This window comes from Bos javanicus, chromosome 15, assembly GCF_032452875.1.
Source record: "Bos javanicus breed banteng chromosome 15, ARS-OSU_banteng_1.0, whole genome shotgun sequence".
NCBI lineage: Eukaryota > Metazoa > Chordata > Mammalia > Artiodactyla > Bovidae > Bos > Bos javanicus.
Window position 1 is genome coordinate 17,955,315 of NC_083882.1, and position 18,926 is coordinate 17,974,240.

Here is an 18,926-nt window from a genome sequence, read left to right on the forward strand (position 1 = left end):
CATACTATTCTCCAATTGACTATACCAACTTATATTCCACCCCATAGTGTAGGAGGCCACACTTATTGTTTGTACATTTTTTGATGATGGCCATCCTGACTGTTTGAGGTGATACCTCATTGTAGTTTTGATTTGCATTTCTGGAAAAGGTCAGTTTTCATTCCAATCCCAAAGAAAGGCAATGCCAAAGAATGCTCAAACCACCGCACAATTGCACTCATCTCACACGCTAGTAAAGTAATGCTCAAAATTCTCCAAGCCAGACTTCAGCAATATGTGAACCGTGAACTTCCTGATGTTCAAGCTGGTTTTAGAAAAGGCAGAGGAACCAGAGATCAAATTGCCAACAACTGCTGGATCATGGAAAAAGCAAGAGAGTTCCAGAAAAACATCTATTTCTGCTTTATTGACTATGCCAAAGCCTTTGACTGTGTGGATCACAGTAAACTGTGGAAAATTCTTCAAGAGATGGGAATACCAGACCACCTGACCTGCCTCTTGAGAAATGTGTATGCCCGTCAGGAAGCAACAGTTCGAACTGGACATGGAACAACAGACTGGTTCCAAATAGGAAAAGGAGTTCGTCAAGGCTGTATATTGTCACCCCGCTTATTTAACTTATATGCAGAGTACACCATGAGAAACGCTGGACTGGAAGAAACACAAGCTGGAATCAAGATTGCTGGGAGAAATATCAATAACCTCAGATATGCAGATGACACCACCCTTATGGCAGAAAGTGAAGAGGAACTCAGAAGCCTCTTGATGAAAGTGAAAGTGGAGAGTGAAAAGTTGGCTTAAAGCTCAACATTCAGAAAACAAAGATTATGGCATCTGGTCCCATCACTTCATGGGAAATAGATGGGAAAACAATGGAAATAGTGTCAGACTTTATTTTTCTGGGCTCCAGAATCACTACAGATGGTGACTGCAGCCATGAAATTAAAAGACCCTTACTCTTTGGAAGGAAAGTTATGACCAACCTAGATAGCATATTCAAAAGCAGAGACATTACTTTGCCAACAGAGGTTCATCTAGTCAAGGATGTGGTTTTTCCAGTGGTCATGTATGGATGTGAGAGTTGGACTGTGAAGAAGGCTGAGCGCCGAAGAATTGATGCTCTTGAACTGTGGTGTTGGAGAAGACTCTTGAGAGTCCCTTGGACTGCAAGGAGATCCAATCAGTCCATTCTGAAGAAGATCAGCCCTGGGATTTCTTTGGAAGGAATGATGCTAAAGCTGAAACTCCAGTACTTGGGCCACCTCATGCGAAGAGTTGACTCATTGGAAAAGACTCTGATGCTGGGAGGGATTGAGGGCAAGAGGAGAAGGGGATGACAGAGGATGAGATGGCTGGATGGCATCACTGACTCGATGGATGTGAGTCTGAGTGAACTCCAGGAGTTGGTGATGGACAGGGAGGCCTGGCGTGCTGCGATTCATGGGGTCTCAAAGAGTCGGACACGACTGAGCGACTGATCTGATCTGATCTGATGTATAGTATCATGTCACCTGACAACAGTACTGTTTCACCTCTTCTTTTCCAATTTGGATTTCTTTTCTTTTTTTTTTCTCTGATTGCTATGGCTAGGACTTCCAAAACTATGCTGAATAAAAATGGCGAGAGTAGACATCCTCATCTTGTTTCTGATCTTAGAGAAAATGTTTTCAGTTTTTCACTGTTGAGTGTGATGTTAGTTTTGGTTTTGTCGTACATGGCCTTTATTAGGTTGAGGTAGGTTCCCTCTATTCCTGCTTCCTGGAGAGTTTTTGTGTGTTGTTTTTTTTTTTTTTAAATCGTAAATGGGTGTCAAAAGCTTTTTCTGCATCAAATCTGTGACATGCTTTCTTTGTTATTGTTGTTCAGTCACTGACCCAGTCTTTGCAACCCCATGAACTGCAACACGCCAGTCTTCCCTGTTCTTCACTGTGTCTTGCAGTTTGCTTAGACTCATGTCCATTGAGTTGATGATTCCATCCAACCATCTCATCCTGTCCTTCTCCTCCTGCTCTCAATCTTTACCAGTAACAAGGTCTTTTCTAATGAGTTGGCTCTTCACATCAGATGGCCAAAGTATTGGTGCCTCAGCTTTAGCATCAGTATTTCAAATGGATATTCAGGGTTGATTTCCTTTAGGGTTGACTGTTTAAATCTCCTTACTGTCTAAGGGTCTCTCCAGAGACTACTCCAGCATCACAATTCGAAAGTATCAATTTTTTGGTGTTCAGACTTCCTTATGGTCCAGCTCTCGCTTTGATTATATGGACCTTTGTCAGCAACGCGATGTCTCTGCTTTTTAATATGCTGTCTAGGTTTTTCATAGCTTTTCTTCCAAGGGGCAGGCGTCTTTTAATTTCATGACTGCGGTCACCGTCCGCAGTGATTTGGGAGCCAAAGAAAATAAAGTCTGTCACAGTTTCCATTTTTCCCCCGTCTGTTTGCCATGAAGTGATGGGACTGGATGCCATGATTTTTTCCCCATTCTCTTGTTTTCCTCTATTTCTCTGGATTGATCACTGGGGAAGGCTTTCTTATCTCTTCTTGCTATTCTTGAAATTCTTCATTCAGATGGGTATATCTTTCCTTTTGTCCTTTGCCTTTTGCTTGTCTTCTTTTCTCAGCTGTTTGTAAGACCTCCTCAGATAACCATTTTGCCTATTTGCATTTCTTTTTCTTGGAGGTGGTTTTGATCACTGCCTCCTGTATAATGTCACAAACCTCTGTCCATAGTTCTTCAGGCACAATATCTATCAGATCTAATCTCTTAAATCTATTTGTCACTTCCAGTATATAATCATAATGCATGTGATTTAGGTCATACCTAAATGGCCTAGTGTTTTTCCCTACCTTTTTTAATTTAAGCCTGAGTGTTGCAATAAGGAGTTCATGATCTGAGCCACAGTCAGCTCTGAAATTAGGGTTTATTAAAAATGTAAACTTTTAAACATGACTGTTAGAGCTCTTCATTCTATGTAGAAAAAGTGCTAAAATCCTATTTTCAGCTTTTTTTCTTCAATGTTGATCCTCATTTTCCCCTTTGTCAGATCGATTATTAGTAACACTTTTCACATATCAAGTATTTTTTACAATAGTCACATAGTAATTTTATTTGTAAGCAATATCCTATTTCATTATATGCAAATAGCTTCAACTGGAAATGAACTACTTCAGTGTGACATATATGTTCTATATAGATATTCTAGGTTAGTTTGATTAAAAAAAACAACACTACCTGGTACATATTTTTTTTGTATATTTTTTAGTAGTATATAGAGTTCATGACTTATGTCATTAACAGGGAATGAATATTTTAAGTAAAATGTTTTTACTCAAAACTATTGACTGGATATGTTTGTATATTTTAGGTGAAAACTGACTTTTGTCAGACTGTGCTTCCATACTTGATTCATGATATTCTACTACAAGATACAGATGAATCATGGAGAAATCTCCTTTCTACACACATTCAGGGATTTTTCACTAGCTGTTTCAAACACCCTTCACAAACAAGCCGATCCACAACCCCTGCAAATTTGGATTCAGGTATTCTGTTAAATTTCTCAACTTCATACTGTTAAAGTGTCAGTTCTAGAGAAAGATATTGTTTGAGTCCCATCAAGGCATTTTGTAGGCTTAATCTCATAACCTCTAAACATCTATTCTGCCATCTGTAAAATGGAGTTAAAAGTTGTAACAAGTTTTCTATGAAATATTGTGTGTAAAACACCTAGGATAATACTTAATGCATAGTACCCTCTCATTAAATGTAGACTAATATTAATGGAGCAACTGATTGAGTATTTAGTGCATATTAAACACTGTGCTTATTGCTGCCAGAATTACTCATAGTTCTGTGATCTGGGATTACTACAATTAACATTTGGCATATATATTAGTTTTGTTTTTAAAGAAAAATTGGACTATGTTTTCCTTAAACTTTTATAACTTACCCTCCTTCCATGCTGTTGTATAAGAAGTATCTCCCATGCTGAGAGGTTATTAAGGAGAAGTTAAACCAAGAATTGAATACGCATGGGCTTCCTTGGTGGCTCAGTGGTAAAGAATCTGCCTGACAATGCAGGAGAATTCGCATGGGCTTCCTTAGTGGTTCAGTGGTAAAGAATCTGCCTGACAATGCAGGAGATGTGAATTCGATCCCTGGGTTGGGAAGATTCCCTGGAAAAGCAAATGGCAACACACTCCAGTATTCTTGCCTGGTAAATTTTATGGAGAGAGGAGCCTGGTGGGCTATATATAGTTCACGGTGTCGCAAAAGAGTCAGTCGTGACTTAGCAACTAAACAATAGCATCAATACATTGTTGAGGGCTCATTGTTGGTCAGTTTTTCAAACCTAAATTTGAGAAAAGGAAAAGATTTATAGATCTGTGATGTTAACTTACAGATTAATACGCCCTGAATATGTATTATTAATGTATTTTATGTACAAACATAAAACTAGGTACAAATTCACATACTGTACTTCAAGACCAGTACAGTTGACTAAGACTTTTTTTTCATCTTTATCAGTTGTTTATGCATGTTTGTGCTATAGCCTTTCAAACATAAAACCGGCCAGTTTTATTTTATGCCAATATTTTTATTGTTGTAAATTAAAGTTTAAATTTCACATGTAAAATCTACTATTGGAAAATATATAGATGTCTATCAAATAGTTTCTTTTCTGGTGTCTGTAAGTCTCACTGCCTTCATTTGAATGTAGTCCGAAGGTAAATATATCATCTTTACCTCCGTCCCCCAGCCTCCTTCTTTCAGGAAAGAGCATGCAGTGGTTTAAGCCTGAAACCTTTCTCACATGTCTCATCTGATTACCAAATCCTGGGAGTTCTGTGTTATAAATAACGTTAGTCCATCTATTTTTCTTTGTCCACAGCTGCTTTCCAGCTTTGTGGTTCAATACAGTGAAATCTTTCAGTAAATCCTCCATGTTAGTTCTTGTTTCAGCCATCTTACTGTTGGCTGGAACACTATTCTTTCTTCCTCTCCAAATGAAACATTAGTTTTTCAGATACCATTCTTTTCTGTGAAACTCTTCTTGTTCAGAGTTATTTTTTTATATGCCTCTCTGGTATTCTAAACTTTCTCTATCATTACACACATCACACTATGTTAAGAGTGTCTTAGGCTAGTCGTTGAGTTCCATTTGGTCAGAAATAGTCTTTCTTATACCATTGTAAACTGAGCACCTACCTAGTACATTAAAAAGTCCTAACTAAATCAATGAATTAGTCCTCTTCAGAAATAAAATATAAATTACAGTTAAATTCTTAATAAGCATATAGTTGCTTTTAAAAGAAAAAGAAATGTCATTAAATTCCATTTGTTGATTCATATTTATTAAGAGCCTGTTTTGTGCTAGAACCTTATAGTGTAGAGGGAGACAATCCCAGACAAAAGGAAGAGGACGCCTAAGCACACCTGTCTGGGACTGATGGGACATCTCTTTCTTTGTCAGAGTCAGAGCACTTTTTTCGATGCCATGTGGATAAAAAATCACAAAGAACGATGCTTGCTGTTGTGGACTACATGAGGAGACAAAAGAGGTAATGTGACTACTGGTTCTTGAGTTTGGGTATTTAGAAGTGTAACTTGTTATTGCTGACTGAATTTTAACATGATTATTTGAGGTAATGCTGTTGCAAGGTGCTGTATTTAGTATGTGTGGTGCTTATATCTCCTTGAAATAAATCCATATGAATAAATCCATATTCAGGGTGGAGCTTTGGTGAAATCAATGTCAGGAACTCTCAATACTTTTTTAAGTGAAGTATAGTTAATTTATAATATTGTGTTAGTTTCTGGTGTTCAGCAAAGTGATTTAGTTATGTATATGTATTTTTTTTTTCAGATTATTTTCCAGTATAGTTATTACAAGATAAATTACAAGACTTTGAATACTGTAGGAACTCTGAATTCTTGGAGAAGGAAATGGCAACCCACTCCAGCATTCTTGCCCGGAGAATTCCATGGACAGAGGAGCCTGGCAGGCTACTGTCCTTGGGGTCACAAAGAGTCGGACACAACGAGCGACTGAGCACTGAATTCTAGCCCCAACTATAATAGTAACAGTGTTATCTTTGCTAAATCATTCAGTCTTTGGGGGCTTTAGTTTATTTCATTTATAGTAATGGAAAAGGAATAGTGATTTTCCAGGTTACTTTTAGTTGCATTGCTCCTCTTTTAACTTTTTTCTTTACTTTTGTCTCAAAAGTAGTTAGAATTATGTAAAAAAGTTCCTTTATTTATCTTTATTATGAAGCACAAGTTTCTTTACTGTGTAACATGGTCCTCAAAATCTGTGCTTCTATATAGTAATACTGTCTATAGCAGTGTTTATTTTCTTGATTCTGATAAATTGCTTTATAATTCAGTATTTTTGTTCCTATTAATTTTTTTTTTGAGATGTTTAACAATGAGTACAGGAATTGATAGAGAGGATGGTTGACAGATTTGTACTGCTCCAGAGTTGACCAGAACCTTAAAGAAATAATGTAGTAGGCCTATAACTTGAATAGGTAGGCATTGATGTCTCATTAGTTTGTACGGTGGTAGTGGCAGTGACTGATAAAGAATGAGAGGGAATAGTGAGAGAAAAATAAAAAATTGGTAGTGGAATTTGGAAAATTTTTTTGACCGAAATGCGTTTACATCTTAAAAATTTACTCCCCCTGTATCCTCTTCATCCTTGCTATCTCATGCTTAGAAAAAGAAGTGTTAGGCCTTTCGGTGTCTTTGTTTCTGGTTAGAAAGTTACTGATTCACTATATTGTTTTGTATCGAATCCTCTTGTGAGAAAAACTGTTCAAAACTTTAACTGGCAGCATCTCTTTTCTCAGTGCTGGGATGCAGCTTCACCTCTGAATTATTCATTTTATATTTACCATTGAGTTAGAGTAGTATTTACTTTGGTTAGCCTTCAAGAAGATAAAATTTCTCAATATTAAGTTTTTATTCTAAATAAGGCCTTAAGATTCTTGAGAGAATACGGCTGGGACATAGAATAAAGCATAAGGACTTGAGTTCAGGTTCATGTTTCTCAGAATCAGTTCAGTTCAGTCACTCAGTCGTGTCCAGCTCTTTGTGACCCCATGGACTATACCATGCCAGGCCTCCCTGTCCATCACCAACTTCCGGAGTTTACTCAAACTTATGTCCATTGAATCGGTGATGCCATCCAACCATCTCATGCTCTGTCGTCCCCTTCTCCTCTCGCCTCAATCTTTCCCAGCATCAGGTTTCTTTCAGATGAGTAGCTCTTCGCATCAGGTGGCCAAAGTATTGGAGTTTCAGCTTCAACATCAATCCTTCCAATGAACGCTCAGGACTGATTTCCTTTAGGATGGATGGACTGGTTTCTCAGAATAGCAATAGTTAAGTCTTGGCTATGTGATAGGCACTTTATTCATCAGCTTTGTAAGCATTATTTGCTCATTATAGCTGTTCTCTGAGGTATATATTGTTTCCTCGTTTTGCAAATGAAGAAACTGAGGCTTAAGAGGTTAATTTGCCAAAATTCATACAGCTTGTAGTAGGTAATCCAGCTGGATTCGAACTTAGCTAGTTTCCTGCTTTAATACCAATTTTCTTAACTACTGCTTTGTCAGATTTCTATGAAATTGTTTTGAGAAAGATAATGTCATCCCTTCCGGTTAGGCCTACTGTTATCACCGTGGAAGATTTTTGTTAAATAACCTCAACCTAGGCAATTAGCTCAGAAGAAAATTAACTGCAATAGAAAGACATGTAAATGTGTCTTAGAAGAAACAATATTTTCATTAAATTGATCATTTAAAAACACTTGTGTATGTATTTTTACTGTATACTGCATAGCCTATTCTTAGCCTATGGTCCATGGATCCCTCAGTGGGGGGCAAGTATGAACCTCAAATTTTTATGGGATGATGGCCCATAGCTTTTATCAGATTTTCTAATAGGTATGTGATCCAAAAAAAGTGCTGGAACTCTTTAGCTATGTTATTTTAGGTGTTTATTGTTATATATTGGGGATATGTGGTTTTTGGTTATTTGAATGTAATTTTCGTTTTAACTAGCATTCGCTACCATTGTATTCTATATCAACTTACTTTTGGTATGTAAGTCAAAGAAATGGACATGACTATATTTAAATTTTTTCTTTAGACCTTCTTCAGGAACAGTTTTTGATGATGCTTTCTGGCTGGAGTTAAATTATCTAGAGGTTGCCAAAGTAGCTCAGTCTTGTGCTGCTCATTTTACCGCATTGCTCTATGCAGAAATCTATGCAGATAAGAAGAACTTGGATGATCAAGAGAAAAGGTAATGGGATTTGGAAGTTTTGGTTTGTAAAATTCGTGTCGACATTGTTTCATTAAAGGTATATATTAAAGATGTGTTTTACTTCCACTCTCCCATTTAAAAGATATTTTAAATAAACACTTTCTACCTTTTAAGGAGAAATGATAATAAAAGTATGTTAAAGAAATAAGCAGTTCTGCCCTGAACTAGAGATGTTTATTACTCAATAATTATAAAAATTACACAGATAACAAACTTCTGGAGGACAGAGATCATCCTTATTTTTCTCTGTATTCCCCATAGTAACTAGCATTGGGAACTTTATATAAGTGATCACTAATTATTTTTCAAATGGTTGAATGATTCCCTAATTTTAAATTAAGTTTACCACTGTTCCCTCACTTTATTCAAGGTCCATTTTACTTATTGACTAGAAGTAATGTAACCTGATTGCTTTCTGTGACTAAATCGTTTTCATTGTTTTGGTGTCTACCTGGATTCCTGCTTCTTTACTTTGCTTTTCCTCTGAGTTAGAACTCTCATAAGAGTTTAACAGGTATAATCTTAGATAATAGAGAAAAGCAAAAAATAGCCAAGAAAGTTGAAAAGTAAAAAATACAGTTTACTGTCCTAATGGCCTTCCTCAAATCTTTGTTCATTTGAAATAGCTTAGTGTTTATTTTTTTAATTAATTAATTAATTTTTAATTGGAGAATAATTGCTTTACAGTAAATATTTATTTTTATAGTTAGCCTCACTTTCCCACCATGAAATCACTCATACTACAAAACTGAAATAGCAAAGAAGTGTTATATTGATGCATTTCTTATGCTTGCTACCTATAATTTCTATTTTGGATTATCAGTAAGCTGAAAACAGTATGGTTTTTGGATTGTGGAAAACCAGGCACCAGAGTTCAGATCCTAGTTCAGATAGGATTAGTTTAGTAGACTTGGACTGGTTTGCTTAATGCTCTCATTTGTTTTAATTTCTCCTTTTCAATTAAAAACTGTTAAAAATCTACAGTGTGATCAGTATACCCTTATAGTATACTTATCAACTGTAGCGTAATAGAATTGGAATGTAATTTCTAGGTTTTACTAAAATACCCACAAAAATCGACAGTGTGTAGATCATGTGTATAATGTGTAATTGACATATTTGTGAGCACTTAAGACTTTGTACAAAGACAAGTAAAATGACTAAGAAATTGATTTTTGACTACTTTAGGTCTTAAAAATTTGGCAGAAATCCTGCATACTTTGTAGTAATTTTAATCTGAGTGCACCTCAGTATCTTGGTTCCATAGAATAACATTTTTTACTAATCAGGGGTTAATAACAGTTCTTATCTGAGTATAAATAAAAGCTCTTTTAATTTGAGAATAAGTGATTATATAGAATGTGGCAAATTTTTGCAAAATTGCTTAACAAGCAAAGGTGCCTGGATTTTATTTTGGTTAGCTTTAGGGGAGAAGTGCTTCAATTAAATGGGACTTGCTCTTTGCTTTGACAATCTGACTTTTTTTTTTCAAATGCCTAATGGACAGGGGAGAGCAAACAAACATGAGGTGTATAGAAAGGGTGGTGGTAGTTTAGTCGCTAAGTCGTGTCCAACTCTTGCAACCCCATGGACTGTAGCCTGCCAGGCTCCTCTGTCCATGGGATTCTCCAGGCAAGAATACTGGTGTGGGTTGCCATAGAAAGGGTAGGGAATGCTGATTTTCTTCAGTGACTCAGGTGAACTGATACTTTGGTAAATCTAAAGTGGTCAGGATAAGTATAAAAGCAAAATACAAATCAACAGTTTACAAACACTATCAGGTCAAAAAAGTGAACTGCTCTCTTAGGTTTCCTATTCAAGTTAGTTAATAGCAAAATGTAGACAATTCTAAGTCTGTCACTTATTACCTGTGATTCTACTGGTCCACTTCCTTTTCAACACTATCAGATTTCTTAAGTTTTGCCAAATTATCAAGTGTTAATTAGTATCTCAGGTGTGGTCTTAATTTGCATGCCTGTGTTTATTAATGAGGACTCTTTTGAACCCCATGGACTATAGCCTGCCAGGCTCCTCAGTCTGTGGAATTCTCCAGGCAAGAATACTGGTGTGGGTAGTCATTCCCTTCTCTGGGAGATCTTCCCGACCCAGGGATCAAAACCCAGGTCTCCCACAGTGCAGGCAGCTTCTACCCTCTGAGCCACTAGGGAAGCCCCAGTGAGGTTAAACTTCAGGTAAAATCACTGACGGACCATTTAGGAATTGAACTCAAGGGCTTCTGCTCTATGTTTAAGCTCTGTAAAAAATAAGCATATTTTGGCATATAGCTTTTCTATAAATGAGACTGTGGTTAAAATGTAATTCTCATTCAAAGACCTAATACTCACAAATTCCTTTTCTATTCTAGGCTTGGTATTGTTTTCAAGTATAAATGGTTCATTATATTTTATTTGTAACCTTTGTTAGTTTTTTCTTTCAAAGTTTATGGTATACATATTAGCAAGCCTCAAAATAGTATATTCCCATTAAAAGAGATGCTCTTGTGACAAACAGAAGTCTTACATTTGAAGAAGGAAGCCAAAGTACAACTATTTCCAGTTTGAGTGAAAAAAGTAAGGAAGAAACTGGGATAAGTTTACAGGTATATATTATAGACTTTATTATAAATGTTAATATTGGTTTTACACTTTGGACTATTTTGTTATAAAGACTATATAGATTTGTCATTTGATTTTCAAACGGAAGTTACCTTTTGGACTGTCAAATATGTTAAATTCATGTATTGAAGCTTAGGCCTTGGATTAGGCAAATGAGTTCTATCCTTATTCAACCACTTGTTTAATCTTCCAGAAATTACTTAATCTTTTCAACTTTGAGTTCCTTTATCAGAAAGATGAAAGTACAACCACCTATCTCATAGGGTAAATTATACCATATATTTTTCTGCTATAGTACTCTTTATTTTCTTCATAGCACTTAACATTTATATTTTTGTTTACTTGTTTAATGTATATCACATCTCAGGGCAGATTGCTTCTTCTGTAAATGTTTAAATTTAAAAATTTAAATTTGACTCTTAATTTGACCTATTCTTCCTTTAAAATGATTTTCTTCAGTCTGCTTACACCTCTGATGTTCTCTCCTCTGCTTTCAGTGCGTCTCCTACTTCTTAGACAAAATAGGGGACATAGATAGGAAGTGCCACCATATGACACTGTCAAACATAGAAATCTTCCTGCATCTGTTCCCACTGTAATCTTTCCTTTTGTTAAAGCAGAGGAACAGTTTCTCCTGCTGCCCGTTTTTCTGTGCTTTGTTTTTCAACTGTCAAGAACTTTATTTTTTTATTGTGCCATGCTTCTCAATATATTCAAACATTTCAGACTTTTCTTATTAAAAACATTCTCCTTCAAATGAACACAAATCATTTCCCTTTTCCTTATGTTCTCTTTAAGGTGACACCCTTTTTTCTCCCTTCCCATCACAGCCAAACCTTGTGAAAGAATTTCCACTGGATAGCACCTGCTAATGTCACTCATAAACTTGATGTTGCTAAGTCTAGCCCTCACCTTTCATTCAACCTCTTCCTTCATGTTTCATCAACACTTAAGACCGTCAACTATGCCTTACTTGAAATACATTCTGTCTGCCTTTTTGATATTGTTTTCCTAATTTTTCTCCTTCCCTATTTTGCTAGTTTATAGTTTTACCCTCTTTTCTGAGGTTTTGGAGTATCCCTGTGCTCCAGGTACTGTGCTAGCTTCAGGACTAAATGTTCCAACACTTGAGGGCTTGATTTCACCCTTATGAATAGAAACAATTTGATTAGAATGATAAACATGCCAATACCAGTTTGTGTTTAGAAAATATTTCCTGGAGCAACTACCATTAAGATAAGTAAAGTGCTTGATCAATTTTCTATACAATGCCATTTCTCTTTGTTTTCTTTTTCCTTTGCTTCTTTCTGTTTTGTCTTCCGTTTTCACTTTTATTTTACTGAGGTTATTTTAAAGAGAATCAATTCTTTCCCGAGTAAATTTTATTGCAAAGTTTGAATCATCAAGCCAATTCTTTATATCACATTTTACCAATTATTACATAATGCAACTTTGAATATTCTTTCAAAGAAAACCTTACAAATTTTTTTTACCAAGTTCAGTTTTGAAGAGTAAGACTTTGCAGAACTTCGTTTTCCCATGTACTGGTTTAGCTGTTGACAGGATTGTTTGCTTTTGTTTTCATGGGTTTTTTTGCATGTGTTAGAAGCATCATAGGTTGAGATTTATATCTTATCTAATTCATTAAATTGTGAGCAATTCTCTTCAAGTAGTCCATAGTCATTCTGTTGTCTCAGATCAGTTTGTTGTGTTGTAATCCATATCTTTAGTATATATTTCAGTATCATTAATTTTACCTTTATAACATGTTATATAATTTAAATTTCCTAAATTCATAAACTGATATTTTTTCCCTTCAATTAAAAAAAAATTTTCTGTTTTTAGGATCTGCTTTTAGAAATCTACAGAAGTATAGGAGAGCCAGATAGTCTTTATGGCTGTGGTGGAGGGAAAATGTTACAACCCCTTACTAGGTAAATTGTTTTTTCATAGATAATGCTATAGTAATTCTGTTACGAGAGAAGTTACATGCATATAGAACTCAAGGCATTTAAAAACTCTTTTCTTATAGACTACGAACATATGAACATGAAGCAATGTGGGGGAAAGCCCTAGTAACATATGACCTTGAGACCACAATCTCCTCATCAACTCGTCAGGCAGGAATAATTCAGGTACTTTTTTTTCTGCTTTAGTAAAGCACTACTTGTGTAGCGCTCAGATTATTTCAGTATATCAGTGGACTATTTACACAAACAGATAAACTATAGGGCTAAGACTGAAGGTTATTTTTCTTTCACTGGGATTAAAACTCAGAAGGATACACAGGTAAATTGGACAGATGACTGACCAGAAAGATAGTATAGATTTGTTGGTCATAATCTTCTTAGCTAACAATAGAAGACATTTCTTGAACTGTATACAATGTGCCTGGTCGTGAATTAAGTCCTTTGTATGGAAAATCTCATGTAAACTATTTCTCATAGTTTGAACTAGAGTTTGTCCCAGAAGTTATCATTTCTGGGTATCATTACTAATGATATCATTATTAATAAGTATCATTAGTAAGTATGGTAAGTATCATTACTAATATTCCTGGCTAATATTTCTTAACCATTCTTTTATCAAATAGCAGAGCCCTTTGAGCTCTGTCTTTGTGTTTTAGGGGGAACACACAAACAATATTTTGGGAATTTAAGTGATATTGTGAACTACTAAAATTTTGAAAGTTACTTTTTATGTTTGATTGCTGTTTTTTGTTTCTCTAGTATTGTTATTTTTTTACTTTTCTTTTTTTTTTTTTTAACTCCTGCTCAGGCCTTGCAGAATTTGGGACTCTGCCATATTCTTTCCATCTATTTAAGAGGATTAGATCATGAAAATAAAGAGTGGTGTGCTGAACTACAGGAACTTCATTACCAAGTAGCATGGAGGAATATGCAGTGGGACCACTGCATTTCTGTCAAGTAAGAACAATTTAGACATTTAATATTGCCATTTCTCTAGTTACGAACAATGAGCTGTTTTTATAATGGGAGTTGTGTTTTTATGTTTTGTAGATACTGTTAAGCTAAATGCTTGAATAACATAGCAATAAGCAGTGTACATAGGCTTGAATTTCATTCTGTTTCCACCTCTACCCTCATGATATTTTTGAAAAGAGAAGTATAAAAGTTATTTTCTCATGAGAATCTTCTCACGTATTGTTTACAAATCCAAAGAGAAAGTCAGGCATTTCCCTTCTCTTGCTGCAAACATTTTATTTATTCAGCTGGCACTTTTATTGGCTGGATGATACACAAAAGACTGTTTATTTGTGAAATAATTTATATAAAAAACTGCTAAATCAATAGCATAGGAAGATAATGACTTTAGCCTACATGTAAGGTCCCCATGTGTTGTGAATGAAAAGCCAAGCTCCTAATCTAATAAAAGATTGTGTATTCATGTAAAAGTCTTTTGATGATATAAACCAAAGAATAATTAAATCACAGTAATTGTATGTTTAATCACTTTCATAGAAAAAAAATTCGTTAATTAGAATGTCTTTCAGATTTCAAACTGTTAGATTGCTGTAAAATCAGGGGTATGCAGTCATATTTTAGAAACAGTTTACTCTGTGAGTTGATTCCTACTTGCCTCTGAATCTCCATATGCTATTTTTCTCCTTGCATACTATATTTCTGCCACATAGTGCTCCTTGTGTGTGTTGTTTTTTTTTTTCCATTAAGCCAAACTGTACCTAAAAGCCTTAAATATATATCTTCTTTTTTCTCCTCTTACCATGAAGGTGGCTACTTGTCAGAATTTTTCTGACCTTCCATTCTAAAGTAACCACTCAGTCATTTGTTTTGTTACCCTGTTTTACTTTTCTACATGTCCTTTGTCCTGGTATTTTTCTTATTTATTGTCCATCTCCAAACCAGAACATAAACTCTGTGAAAATGGGGGCCTAATCTGACTTGTCTGCTAATGAACTCACTGCATCTAGAACCTGGTGACTAGTACCTGGCACATAGTAGGTGTTCATCTAATAAACAAATGGGAATATAACATGTTTAGAGCCTGAAAAAAAAAATCTGAGGAATTTACTTTTTTTTCTGCTTGAAGAATTAAAAGATCCACAGAATTCTTCATGATTCTTACCAAATTTTCTAGAAATGCATTTTTTTAAATGGAGATAATTCTAATTGTAGTTTAAAATGTTGCCTCTTGGTAAAACTGTTTATACACACACACCAGGATTCTCTGTTTTTAAATACATTTTTTTCTCTAATTGTTTAATTATTTCACAGCAAAGGAGTGGAAAGAACCAGTTACCACGAGTTGTTGTACAATGCTCTGCAGTCTCTAAGAGACAGAGAATTCTCCACTTTTTATGAAAGTCTCAAACACGCCAGGTATTGTAAAAAGAAAAAGTTATTGTATTTTAACATTGCTTCTTTTCTGAAAACCTGAAGAATAATTTCAGTACAAAGATTTGCAGTGGTGAAAGGAGAGGACCTGATAGCTTTGGTCAGGTTGTTTTTTGTCATTCCCTTTACTCCCTTAAAAAAAATTCCTTGTGTAATTCATAATTCATACCAATCAGTGTTGAAACTCAGAATTTCCAAAGTGGGAGGAAATACTCAACAGTTGACAATTTCATAGCTTTTCCACATCTGAGAAGTGAGTGCTCAGATGAATTTTATCTTTTGCAAACATGTTTGCATAAGAATTACAAGTGTTTCTGTTTTAACAATTGTTTTCTGAATCTTCATATTTTGAATGCTTTATATGAAAGAATTCTTTGACATACACTTGTCAAAATATATATACATATATGTATACACACACATGTATGTGTACACACAAATGTTTATGTATACCTTTAATTTTTTTGTTTTAAATGTAAGAGCATTCTCATATGTTAGGTACTTACATAAGCTTTTTTTTTTTTTCTTATATAATACATTTTTCTTTGCTTATGTGGTTCAAATATATGCTATCTTTAAAAATAAAATTTCCTTTTGGAACCATGATCAATTTATGCTGAACCCTGAAAAGTCTTATTGTTTCCCATCCCTTGGTTCTCTTCCTGGACAAATGTACTGAGAATTTTAATCTTGTCTCTAGTGGTTGTGTGTCATTTACCTCTCTTAGCATTTAATGTTCTTTTTGTAAAATGGTGATTAGTACTTACAGGCTCGGTCTGAGGCACAAATGAGATAATACACAAAAAAGAGCTTAACTATAACAGGCTAGATGAATGTAAGACGTTTTTTGGTTAACAGTAGTTGTGACCTAATAAATCCTGTATTTTTTTACAGAAGTAATACTACCATTTTAAGTGCTTATCATGTGGTGGCTACTTTGTTAGACTTTTTCTGTATGTATTCTCTAACATTTAAAATAATTCTGGAAGTGAAAAAACTTTGTTTCAGAGGAATCCAGTAATTGCCCAAAGTTATACAGTCATTACTGGCAAAACTGGAATTTAGATCTCAGTCGTACAATTCCAAGGCTTACTTTGTTTTCACTACCTTATGCTGGTGCTTCTGAATATTGCTATTATTAAATCAACACAAAGGTCTATAATGAGAACTCAACTTTTATTTTCTATAAAAAAATTTTATCTTAGTTTTCAAGTATCTTGTCTTTTCTGCTACTAGAGTTAAAGAAGTGGAAGAGTTGTGTAAGGGCAGTCTTGAGTCTGTGTATTCCCTCTACCCTACACTTAGCAGATTGCAGGCCATTGGAGAGCTTGAAAACATTGGAGAACTTTTCTCAAGGTATGTGATTCAAGTGACTGTGTATCCCAAAGCACAACCTGTTACCAAAGTGACTTTAAAAAATAAAAACTATATAGAGGCCAGCCATAGGTTCCTCTCCTTTTATCACAGTATAAGTAAGTTGACCAAAGAACTGTGATCTTGTTAAAATAAACATTTTCAAAAATATTCATTGTAAAAATTCAAGTTTTTAAATTTAACTTTGTGTTTTTCTCTTTACAGCTTTTCCCCTGTTCCACCCTAGATGAAATTATTTCTCATGTTTTTCATCATAGCATATTGTATATACTCCACTGTTTTAGTACTGCATTGCATTATTGTTACTTTATATATACTCTGCCATGCTATACTATGCTATGGTATGCTAAGTCACTTCATTCTTGTCCAACTCTGTGCGACCCCATAGATGGCAGCCCACCAGGCTCCCCCGCCCTGGGATTCTCCAGGCAAGAACACTGGAGTGGGTTGCCATTTCCTTCTCAATGCATGAAAGTGAAAAGTGAAAATGAAGTCGCTCAGTTGTGTCCGACTCTTAGCAACCCCTTGGGTTGCAGCCTAACAGGCTCCTCCGTCCATGGGGTTTTCCAAGCAAGAGTACTGGAGTGGGTTGCCATTGCCTTCTCTGATGCTATACTAGAAGGTTCCTAAAAGTGGGACTTATTTCTTCTTGTATCCCTAGTGCTATTTCGTGGTGACTAATTCTTAGTAAACAGTCAATGTTAAAGAATATGGAGTGTTTAAGGGAGACTGCCCCTTTTAATGATGGAAAGGAAGTCATCTCACTTTGCAGTATTTCTGGATCTTTCTCTGCTAGGGAATTTTAAGAAAGAAAAGTTTGACGAATTGGTAACACATACTTGTGTTCTAGGATAGCAGTTCACAAAATGTAGTGTAGAGATCCTGCAGGCCCTAAAATCCATTCAGGGGTTCATGAAATTAAAACTATTGTTAAAATTATAGAAAAATCTTATTATTTTTTTTTTTGCTTTCATTCTTTCATGAGGTTTAATGACGTTTTGGTGAGGTATCAGAGAATACCTACAATTATTTGAAAAGACTGTTACCATATTCCTGCCTTTTCTGTATCTGTATGAGGCTAGATTTTCTTCACATTCTCTAACCAAACATCATAGCACAGCAAACTAAATGCAGAATCTGAGATGAGAATTCAAGTGTCTCCATTAAGCCAGACATCGAAGAGATTCATAGAAATGTGAATCTCACTAAGTTTTGTGTGATATATAGTTGATTTATTATTCTTATTTTAAAATAAATTTTAATACATGTTACATTTTTCTCAGTTTTAGTTTCTAATAAAGTAAATATTAATAGTGAAAATGTTTAGTCACTCAGTCGTGTCTGACTCTTTGTGACCCCTTGGACTGTAGCGTGCCAGGCTCCTCTATCCATGAAATTCTCCAGGCAAGAGTACTGGAGCGGGTATCCATTCCCTTCCCCAGGGGATCTTTCTAACGCAGGGATTGAACCCAGGTCCCCTGCACTGCAGGCAGATTCTTTACCATCTGAGCCACTAGGGAAGCCCAAATGTTAATAAGTATCAGGGAGGCCTGGCGTGCTGCAATTCACGGGGTTGCAAAAAGTAGGACATGACTGAGCCACTGAACTGAACTGTAAATGAAAGCTCTTTAGGAGTCTTCCTTAATTTATAAAAGTGTAAACCAAGGGTCCCCAAACCGGGCTATGGCATGTTAGGAACCAGGTCACGCAGCAGGAGGTAAGCTGGCAGGCAAGCAAGTGAAGCTTCATCTGTATTTACAATCTTTCCCCAAGGCTCGTATGCAGCAGCCTTAGATTCTCATAGGAGCACAAACCCTACTGAACTGCACATGCAAGATATTTAGGTTGTGAGCTCTTATGAGAATCAACCCCAAACCATCCACCCCACCAGCTCCCCAGTTTGTGGAAAAATTGTCTTCCACAAAAACCCATCCCCTGGTACCAAAAAGATTGGGGACTATTGGTATAAAGGATTTCCTGAGATTAGAAAATTTGAGACCCGCTGCTCTTAAGATCATTTTGGGAGGAATTAAAGTTTTGGTTCCTGTGAATTTGTGTTACTGTTTCCTTCTTTATCAAGCAACTAAAAGAACTTTCATTTCCTACATCACCATAAGGTCGTCTTCTGAGTTTCCCTGCTTCAAATGGCAACCCACTCTAGTACTCTTGCCTAGAAAATTCCATGGATGGAAGAGCCTGGTGGACAGTCCATGGGGTTGCAAAGAG

General features: G+C 35.6%; 1 protein-coding gene across 4 annotated transcripts in view; it reads left to right on the forward strand.

Moving 5' to 3' along the window:
- The window catches only part of ATM (ATM serine/threonine kinase), a 152,252-nt gene that overhangs the window by 84,202 nt on the left and 49,124 nt on the right, over positions 1 to 18,926 (forward strand). For 2 of the 4 annotated variants that reach the window (XM_061440214.1, XM_061440213.1), the window contains 9 exons: positions 3,366 to 3,543; positions 5,475 to 5,562; positions 8,159 to 8,314; positions 10,826 to 10,934; positions 12,796 to 12,884; positions 12,983 to 13,085; positions 13,729 to 13,877; positions 15,207 to 15,311; positions 16,563 to 16,682. In XM_061440214.1, the coding sequence (XP_061296198.1) occupies positions 3,366 to 3,543; positions 5,475 to 5,562; positions 8,159 to 8,314; positions 10,826 to 10,934; positions 12,796 to 12,884; positions 12,983 to 13,085; positions 13,729 to 13,877; positions 15,207 to 15,311; positions 16,563 to 16,682 (1,097 nt within the window). The other 2 variants (XM_061440215.1, XM_061440216.1) reach the window with 2 other exon arrangements.